This window comes from Lepisosteus oculatus, chromosome 11 (genome assembly GCF_040954835.1).
Source record: "Lepisosteus oculatus isolate fLepOcu1 chromosome 11, fLepOcu1.hap2, whole genome shotgun sequence".
Lineage (NCBI taxonomy): Eukaryota > Metazoa > Chordata > Actinopteri > Semionotiformes > Lepisosteidae > Lepisosteus > Lepisosteus oculatus.
This window is the reverse complement of record NC_090706.1, coordinates 16,471,819-16,481,918: the sequence shown is the minus strand read 5'-3', so window position 1 is coordinate 16,481,918 and position 10,100 is coordinate 16,471,819. Positions and strand designations below refer to the sequence as shown.

Here is a 10,100-nt window from a genome sequence, read left to right as displayed (position 1 = left end):
GTCCTGTTTTGGTCCCTACTGTCCCCTCCCCCCCCCCCCCCACTTCTCTGATGCAGGCAAAAGGCCAGTTTAAGAGACAGTCTGTCGCCAACAATGTGGAGATCAAGGTGCCAGTGCCCAGTGATGCCGACTCTCCCAAATTCAAGACCAGCACGGGTCACGCCAAGTATGTGCCCGAGCAGAACCAGGTGGTGTGGACCATCAAGTCCTTCCCGGTAAGCTTAGCTCATGGCAAACCACAGCACTGGTACAACTGGGAAATCATGGCCGGTGTCGGAGGGTGTCCAGGGGAGTGCTATGCACTTGGCATGTTCAGTCAAACCTGCTGGTGCCCGGCTCAAGACATATTAAAATGCGCGGTTCAAGAGTGCCCCTGGAAAGCTGGTGGCGCAAGCAGCACGAGGCTGGATTGGAGACGAGGAAGATCACCGACAAAATGGACATAACGGAGCAAAAAAGAGAAATGCACGTTAAAAAATTCAACACTTCCATTAAGTCTTAAGTCCTACGGTGGCAGCTGAAGGGAAACTACTGAAAGGCACAGAAAATGACCCTTGTTAGGTCATCGGAACTTGGCAGCATAAGACCCCACTTTTATTAAGACTCTTACATGAAGTACATTGAGATTAATTATAATGAGAATTATTATTATTAATATCATTATTATTATTATTAAACCAGGGTTTCCCTAAGGACTAGAGATGAAAAAGCCTCTAACGCTGTCAGCTAGAGCTCTCTTCAGTCCACTGGCAGTCCAGCTTGCCTGACTGTCTGCTCCTGTGTCTCACTCCTCACCCAGGGAGGGAAGGAGTTCCTGATGCGCGCGCACTTTGGCCTGCCCAGCGTGGAGAACGATGAGGCGGAGGGAAAGCCGCCCATCACGGTCAACTTCGAGATCCCATACTTCACTGTGTCTGGAATCCAGGTACATTTATATACCCACTCCCCCCCAGATCAAGACCGAGAGACCACATTGATGAAACGCCCATCCATCCATTTGCTAACAGCTCAGGGTACACCCTGGATGGAACAGCAGTCCGTCACCGGTGGACAGACACACACACTCACACCAGGGCCAATTGTTCCAGAAGCCAGTTAACCTACCAGTAGGTCTTTGGACTGTGGGAAGAAACCAGAGCATTCATGGAACAAATTTTACCATCAACATCTACAATGTATAGATGGTGACCTTACAATCTTCATAAAAATCTTGCACCTTGTGGTTTAATTTAAATTCTAATCAATGCTAGTTCAATAAAGAAACAAAGACCTGCCGTGAATTAACTTCTTGGGGCTCTTGCCCAAATCTCTAAGGACCCACCATTATCCCCACACAAACCTGGAAAAGCAGAACTTTTTTGAAGAGACCAAATAGTAATGCAGTTTGTTGGTAATAAGATACATTCTCAGAATGCCTTGCCCCCTTGACTAGCTTTGGAAAGCTGACAGTTTGTTGTACTTGTGTCAAGTTTATACCTGTGTTTTTTCCCAAGAAAATCACATGAGGGACTTTCAGCTCATGAGTTTTGTAGAAGACTTATCGTAGAGACCCTGTTAGTTCTGAAAAGCTGTTATGAACAGGTCCCAAATCTCTCTCATTAATCTGCAGTTGCTGTCTGACTGGGTGATGTTTTGTTAAGTACCACCGGTGGGGGTTTTGATCCCTGTCTTTGCTGGGCAGGAATGTGACTAACGGCATGCGTTTCTGTCAGGTGCGGTACATGAAGATTATTGAGAAGAGTGGCTACCAAGCCTTGCCCTGGGTCCGATACATCACGCAAAGCGGAGGTACGATGTGCTTTCTTACACGATCCCTTTCATCATTCACTCATCCATCCATTTTCTAACCATTTCTTCCAATTCATGGTCATGAGGGAGGTGGGGCCTATCCCAGCATGCAACTGGCACACGGCAGGGTACAGCCTGACTAGGGCGCCAGTCCATTGCAGGGCACAGAAAGACACAGACACACATGCACACTCACACCAGGGTCCATTTTCCCAAAAGCCAATTAACCTACCAGCATTGTGGGAAAAAACCCATGTGAACATGGGGAGAAGATACAAACTCCACACACACAGCGCTCGAGGAGCTGAACCCAGGGCCCCAGTGCTGCGAGGCAACAATGCTCACCACTTCCCCACCGTGCCACCCACCTTCACATATCCTTGGCATCATTTTATTTTCACACCTCTTAATTCACTCATTTATTTTACATTTCTTGTGGCTTGACAAAACCATTTAACAGCTGGTGCCATTGTTTACCACAGTTCCTTTCACTCTCTTGCATGGAAAGAGATGGTTGGTGTGTGAACTGAGGAGTTTGTTTCTTGTGATCAATGCGTCTGTCTGTCTCCCATTGTTGGTCTCTGTGCTGCTGGTTTTTCACCAAATGAGTCAGTGGGTGTGTGAACAGGATATCTCTCACTTCCTGCCTGATGTGAAAGTCAGCCCTTTTCTTTATCTAATGCATTTTGAGGAAAGAAAAAAATTGTCCTCAACAGGCTTTTAATAATAATAATAATCATAATAATTGCATATATAGCGCTTTTCTGGACACTCCACTCAAAGCCCTTTACAGGTAATGGGGATCCCCTCCACTACCACCAATGTGCAGCATCCACCTGGATGATTTGACGGCAGCCATAGTGCGCCAGAACGCTCACCACACATCAGCTATCAGTGGGGAGGAGAGCAGAGTGATGAAGCCAGTCCATAAATGGGGATTATTAGGAGGCCATGATTGGTAAAGGCCAGTGGGAAATTTGGCCAGGATGCCAGGGTTACACCCCTACTCTTTTCGAGAAACGCCCTTGCATTTTTTAAATGACCACAGAGAGTCAGGACCTCGGTTTTATGTCTCATCCGAAAGACGGCACCTATTTACAGTATAGTGTCCCCGTCACTATACTGGGGCATTAGGACGCATGCATTAGCAGCCTTAGTTTTTCCCAGGAGATCTCCCATCCAGGTACTGACCAGGCTCACACCTGCTGAGCTTCTGTGGGTTGCCAGTTGTGAGTTGCAGAGTTGCATTTTAAGAAATGAAGAGCAGAGAGGATGAAAATGGAGTTTGAAAAGCAAACCATGTTATTTGAAATCTCCCATTTATTTCAGATTACCAGCTGAGGACCAACTCCTAGAAATATTCCCTGGGCAAAAGAGTCAAGGACCTGCGGTTTCATTGAACAAGCGACCAAAACGGTGCCTTTGTATTTATAAAGAGCAAATTTCTCAACTTTTTTTTTTAAATGCATAGATTTTGAATGATTTGATTGTGTAGACCCGGCCTTCCTCCCCTACTGTCTCCCCTTAGCCATCCACCCAGGGCTGCCTCAGCACGGCTGCCCTCCTGGTCAGCTTGTCTGCATGCAGTGCTTCGGTACAGCCAAGCCCTTACGAGTCCTGTGACCCTCCTGGTTATCAGATAAGTGATGTGGGAACTGGATGGAGCCCAGTTAAACACTGGACTGGAGAGGCATGATTGCAAGCTGAGCAGCCCTGCTGTCCAGATAGATATTTTTGTGATCATTTTAGGTCAGGGTTCTGGAAGGCTGCTGTGCTCATAACTGCCCATTTCCACTAATTATTGTCTTAATTGAACCATGTTAACGATTCCCAAATCATTAAGGCAGGGATTTCCACTGCTGGTCCTTGTCCTTGTCTGGTGGTTTTCATTCCAGCTGGACTCTTAACAGGCTAAACTGAACTTGTAATTTAATTAGACCACAATTCAATTTAATCTTTGCCGCTCCTTAAAGGTTGCAGCTTGCAAATTACTCAAGAAAGTTTTGCAATTCTTTAAATACGTCAAATGCTGGGGCACAAATAATTGAGCTAGAACCAAAATCTGGCAAACTGTGGTCATAAGGATCTGGAGTGAGGAGACCTGTATTAGAGTATCCAAGAGCAAGGGTGTGAGACTCCACTCCTTGAGGGCTTAGTATATCCTGGTTTTTGTTGTACCCAAGCTCTCAGTTTCATAGAGGTATCTGTTTTTAAATACACTATAAGCTTTGCAAATGGGTTGTAAGAACTGAACAGTATCCACTTCAGCCTGCCTGTAGTGCTATTGTAACATATACAGTATATTTTTACTTTCAAGAAATGTGAGGAAGAAAGGAAATGCTCCCTGTTTTGGCTTAAGCGTCCAATTAGGCTTTAGTTTGATTCCATTGATTAATTTAGGAAGGCAAGGGGTTGGAATCTGCTAAACTCTAGATCAGGAGTCACAAACTCAGTCCCTCGAGGGGCTCTGTGTCGTCAGTTTTTTTTTGTTTCAACCCTAGGAGCTAATTAATTAACCTGATTGTTTTCAAAATTAAACCTATAGAGGATTTTTTAAGATTAATTACACAAGACACATTAAAGGTGCAGTTACCTATAAACTGCCTTGTTAGATGCCATTTTGTAGGAAGTCACATACTGTTGCTTTGATGGTGTTGGTTGTAATTTTGCTTTGATTCTAATCGAGTGATTGTAAATAATACTGTGTGAGTCTTGAGCGTTGTTAAAATTACACAGAAGCCTGCATGATTACCAGATCATTTCTTTCCAGACTTTGTTTGTGTAAAGCTTAGTTTTTTTTGTGTAATTTTAACTAAAATTAAAATACCGTAATAACCAATGGAAAAAATAACGTACATGTATGTGGCATTCTTTCAGACTAAAACATTAAGAAATCCCCTACTGCACTACTTGTAGAACTAACGCTATTCCCGAATGTAAACGTTAATAATAAACAGATCATGTTTTATGCATAGGCAGACAGTCGAGAATATAACGATTATAATTTAAGTATTTAAAGGCTCATGTAGTCTGAGATATAATTTAGGGTGTGAAATGTCAGCAAATGCACAGGGCGTTATGAACCGCCTTTTTTTCTTTGCTTCGTAGGAGCTTGTAATTCAAGTTCTTAGCGGTTTAGTTCTTCTGCCGTATGAATGAATTTGCTTAACTACTCCGTTTAATTGAATAGCCCGCCTTCTCATATTCGTTTCCTATTGGTTCATTGTTCAATCGTTACGAGGTGATACGATGACCGTCAAACCCCGTCTCCGCCTTTTTTGCCTTATTTGGAACCACATTTTCCCGACAGTCGGCGATGATTGGCGGAACACGTTCTGAAAATCCAAAGCCGGTTTGTCTAAATTTAACCACTCGGGTCCCGCCGCACAAAAGGAGCAACTGGGCGAAAGCGGACGCGGTACTGGAACAAAATGCAGCTCTTTGTTGTTGTTGTTGTTGCTGTTCTTGAGACTGATTGTAAAACCTCTGCTGCTGATGAAAAGAAGGAAAACTGAAACTCGGCGAAGGGGAGGATACGATCTGTCAGGGTGGTTCATATTCCTCAGGTTCTGGAGTAGCCGTGGCGCAAGTGTACAGGTCACGTATGCGTGATGCTAATGTATGTAGGGCGGCACGGTATATATTTATAGACCGTGATTTGATTAAAACTGTGTAGGCTGATCCGAGCCGGAAGAACAGCCATATATTTCAAATCAAAGTGCGCTTAGTGAGAAGACGAGATACAGAATAACTTGCGTGAGCCAGGTTAAAAGGGGGTTAACAGCCGAGGGGACATTTAAAACGTAGTAATTCAATTCTAGAAACGCCCATATTTAAGCGGTCTCCCGGAAAGGACCAAGTTTTTTAGGTAAAGGAAACGGCATCATCCACTATGGTCCTGGGTGACCCAGACGCTGGGAAGATGCTCTCGGCCGCGGCGGCGAGGGGAGACCTTCTCGGGGTTCGGAGGATGTTGCAGAAAGGGGTACACCCCGACACCCCCAACGAATTTGGGAGAACCGCCCTGCAGGTGAGGAGGGTGTTTGACCGTGATGGTTCAGTTACATCTCATGAGAAATCTTGTGCAAGGGATGGGGGATGGGGGGTCAGTCAGGGGTCCTCAAAGAAAATGTGCCCCTTAGGAAAGGGGGGGAACCCCAGAAACAGATCAAAGAAAACGGCCATTCCAAGGGATCTGCTGTGACAGTGCGCGTGGCGGTGGATGGAAGCACCTTGATCTGTTGTGTGCAGCTGTTTGACTTCCTGTGATTGTCCCCGATGGGATATATGCTTTGCACGCAGGCGAAAAACATAAGACACTACACAATGCATTGAACGCAACATAATCCCATTAACAAATAAGACAGGCACACATAAATGAGACAGAAAAAATAACAATAAAGTAAAATATACAGTTGTCCAAATTAAGCATGTTAACAGCTGAGGAAATAAAAGCTAATTTAGTTCTATTGCAGTGGAATCTGGGGAGTCTAAATTGATGCCCAGATGGAAGGAGTTTAGACTCACTGTGCAAGGGGCAGTCATGACAGTCAGTGATTATTTCTGCACTGTGTGTTTGGGTACAGTAGATTTCTGACAGCTGTAGCTGTCGTCCTCCAGTAATGTTGCTGGCTACCTTCACACTCCTGCTCAGTGTGTTTTTATTGCGTGGATGCTTGTTGCACTGTGTAGAAAGCGTAGCGCACTTGGAACCTAGCGTTGGTTATTGCACTTAATTGTGTTTTAGAAAACAAAAGAGTACTGGAATTACTGTTTGAAGTGATGAGGTGATAAAACCGATGCGATCTGCAGTGTATGAATTCTGCTATCGTGTGAACCAGTATTTCACCTTAAGGGGTTGATGTTTTTGCTAACGCACATCTAGTCTAAGAAAAAGAAAAACAAGCTTGTCAGTTTTTCTCTTCCTTCTAAGGCTCACTAAGTAAACTTGTTCTGTCAATCATGTGATAATAAAAGTAAAATTCGGAAGGTAGAGCTAGCTAGTTGAGGATGAAAACCCTCCTAGTATATTATAAATAAGATGATCTGTAGACTAACTGATGGCATTTGAAGAACAGATTGTTACTGGTATTGTGAGCCAATATCCACAGGGCTCTCCTTTAATCCCAACCCAGATTACACAGGTCATTAGAAGATTTAATCACCCAATTAAAAGTTTTAGTCATGCTTTGGATTAAGTTGTATAGATGAAGATTTAATATTATTATAATAAGCCATTTGATATACGTTTCCACTGAAGTTCGGTATGTGATGATTTTAGAGCAAGGGTACAGTTAACTCTTATACAGGTGTAGTATAATGTACTGTTATAGTTAGATTAAATGTTGACCAACTCCTTCTGTAGCTAGTGTCGACACCTGCAGTTCCCTGAGCGTGGAACCAAGTGGGAGAAAAGTGTAAAAAAAATGGTTGTTTGCAGAGCTGTAGGTTGTCTGTGAGACATGTTGATCAAATAAATCGCAAGGTTTACTTTAGGTAATTAATTTCTGGGTAAATCATTAAGAGGCCAGGAAAGCAGGATGGAAAGAGAGGAGAGGACAGAAAGCAAGAAACGGGAGAGGAGGGGGAGACACCGGAGGCGAGAGGTGTTTGTTCACATCAAACTCAAAGCCCAGCTTCTCGTTCAGTATTTGAATTCTCTTAAGGAAACCTGCTGTTCTGTTGTTTTTGCGAAAATCCGATTTCCTGCATTAAGAATCCCCTGGTTAAAAATGACCTCTCCTGGTTATGAATGCATGTTTTAGAATAGGGAGGTTGGTTTCCATTTGCTTTGTAGCACTCAGTTTTACATATAAAGAGAGAGAATAGCTGCTAGGTGATATTTTGTTTGGCTTAGAAGAAAGGTTTCTCTCTCCTTTTGGCCTGTGTGGGGGTTTAACAGTCTGTTTAGGACTTGGTAACAGTCTGTGTTTTTCTGATTGGTCAGGACATGGGCTTCTGAGACACCTTGCTTGAAAGATAGAGTAATTTGAATGTTGTGATGTGTGTTGTGTAGTGTTTTCTTATTGTAATAAATACTGTTTATTCAGGTTTGCCTCTGATTTATTACTCCTTCGCCAAAGCTGTGCCAGAGAACAAAGATCTTAAGGGCCTCAGATTATGCCAACTGCGTGGGTAAATTCTTGGCAGACCTTTTGCAATTTGTGGGTTATCCATTTTCTGTAGTATTCCATTTTTATAACAATACTATAAGTTATATAACTGAACATAAGATGATTTATTGCATCCTATAAAACCTCAGTCTGTTCTAGATTGATCATAACTGCAGTTCCCATACTAAAACAATTTAATCCAAAGCGTTACAAACATATCAGGCTTCATTAAGAGCAAAAACAAACAATGCTGTTAGCGTGCTTCATTTTTTTCTTGTCTAAATGTAAAACATTGTTTTTTAAAACATTTTTTCGGTGTACTAGATTCATTATGTAGTTTTGTATTGTTTAACAAACGGTATGTTTATTTTTTTTCAAAAACAATATACGAAGGTCATGTATTGTTTTTCAATATGCAATATACGGTTATAAAATGTTATAATTGCTGACAGATCATTAATAGTAGTAATTTCCTTTTACTAATCGTAGTCTTCCTTGAATCTGTCCGACCGTCACGTGCTCCAGGTGATGATGATGGGTAGCAGCGCTGTGGCTCGCGAGCTGCTGGAGCGCGGCGCGGAGCCCAACGTGCGGGACCGCCTCGGGATCACGCCCGCGCACGACGCCGCCCGCACCGGCTTCCTGGACACGCTGCGGGTCCTGGTGCAGTTTGGAGCTGCGGTCAACGTGCCGGACCGGTCCGGGGAGCTGCCTCTCCACGTCGCCATCAGGGAGGGGCACGCCGACGTGGCGGGGTTCCTGGCGCCCCTGTCCAACCTCTGGCACCACGAGACCTGCGGGGAGACGGCCCTGGGTAGCGCGCGCCACCGCTGCCGGCCAGATGTTGTGCAGCTGTCGGAGCGCCGGTTGGCTTCCAGCCTGACCTTTCGCTCAGACCTCGTGGCCTCCCCAGCGCCATGTCTTTAACATGATCATTTTTAAACAAACACTTTTGAAACGGACTCTATAGGGTTTACATAAAAGATACAGAACTTTAACTTGAAAAGACAGAAATACATTGCACTATTTTGCGTACTGCAGTATGGGTTTCAGCCCATTGCAAAACTAACCACAATTTCTGCAATTACTAAAAGTGATGCTTGTTCCTTGTGTCGAGCTCATTCCGCCTTTTTCGAGTCTTTGTCTAGATGCATATTATCATATATTCTCAGGTTTTCTTATTATATACATTAAGATTCGCAAAGCAGTTTGACCAAACCGGCCGTATAGGATGTTTAAACGTTAGTTTTCATTTAGATGAAAATGTCGCACTAGTATTTAAGAACGTATCGCAGTACTTACCAATACTAAAATCGTGACCCTGAGCCAACGTCGGCTGTACAGTTTACAAGTGTGTCACATTGTGAATTTTAACACGTCTTGTAAACACCTCGATGAAATCCTTCGAAACTTGTATTACTGTTTCGTGGGTAATGGTCCGCGAAATTAATTTATACTTGTTTTCTCAGTACCTCACAAGTTTGTAGTTTTAAGTTTGATATACCTCCCACCATGATTTCTAGGATTTTGTACATTAACATTTTTAAAGGGTGTTACTGTTGTTAGCGTTGTATTTATTTTAAAATATATCTGTTTTACAAAGGTTTAATCAAGAAAATATTTAATGCTGGGTTTTGAAAAAAATATTTATTTGAGATGACGTTAATATACTTATGAACTTATATACTTGTAATTTTGAAGGGTATAATAAACAGTTTGGATGTATTTAATTTGACGTAGTCCTGTATATTTATGGTTTACTGCACAAATAAAGCTCAGCAGGTATGAGCCTGGTCAGTACCTGGATGGAGACCTCCTGGGAGAAACTAAGGTTGCTGCAGGAAGAGGTGTTCGTGGGGCCAGCAGGGGGCTCTCACCCTGCGGTCCATGTGGGTCCTAATGCCCCAGTATAGTGACGGGGACCCTATACTGTAAAAAAGGCGCCGTCCTTCGGATGAGACATAAAACCAAGGTTTATTAAAATCCCAGGGCGTTTCTAGAAAAGAGTAGGGGTGTAACCCCGGCGTCCTGGCTATATTTCCCATTGGCTCTTGCCAATAATAATCCCCCTCTATGAATTGGCTTCATCACTCTGTTCTCCTCCCCACTGATAGCTGGTGTGTTGTGAGTTCTGGTGCACTATGGAGGGGAGTCCCCATTAGCTGTAACTCCCTTTGAGTGGAGTATTCAGAAAAACGC

General features: G+C 43.5%; 1 protein-coding gene across 1 annotated transcript; it reads left to right on the top strand.

Moving 5' to 3' along the window:
* The first annotated feature begins 4,726 nt into the window (after positions 1–4,726).
* Positions 4,727–9,557, top strand: cdkn2d (cyclin-dependent kinase inhibitor 2D (p19, inhibits CDK4)). The gene is made up of 2 exons (XM_006631605.3): positions 4,727–5,818; positions 8,427–9,557. Exons 1-2 carry the CDS (start codon positions 5,681–5,683, stop codon positions 8,826–8,828), a joined length of 540 nt encoding a protein of 179 aa, XP_006631668.1. The 5' UTR covers positions 4,727–5,680; the 3' UTR covers positions 8,829–9,557.
* The last annotated feature ends 543 nt before the right edge of the window (positions 9,558–10,100 follow it).

Bases quoted from the DNA above. Each gene is read 5' to 3' on its own strand.
- cdkn2d (XM_006631605.3), top strand. From the start codon at position 5,681: ATGGTCCTGGGTGACCCAGACGCTGGGAAGATGCTCTCGGCCGCGGCG. The intron at 5,819-8,426 runs GTGAGGAGGGTG...CACGTGCTCCAG, and splicing joins TTGGGAGAACCGCCCTGCAG to GTGATGATGATGGGTAGCAG.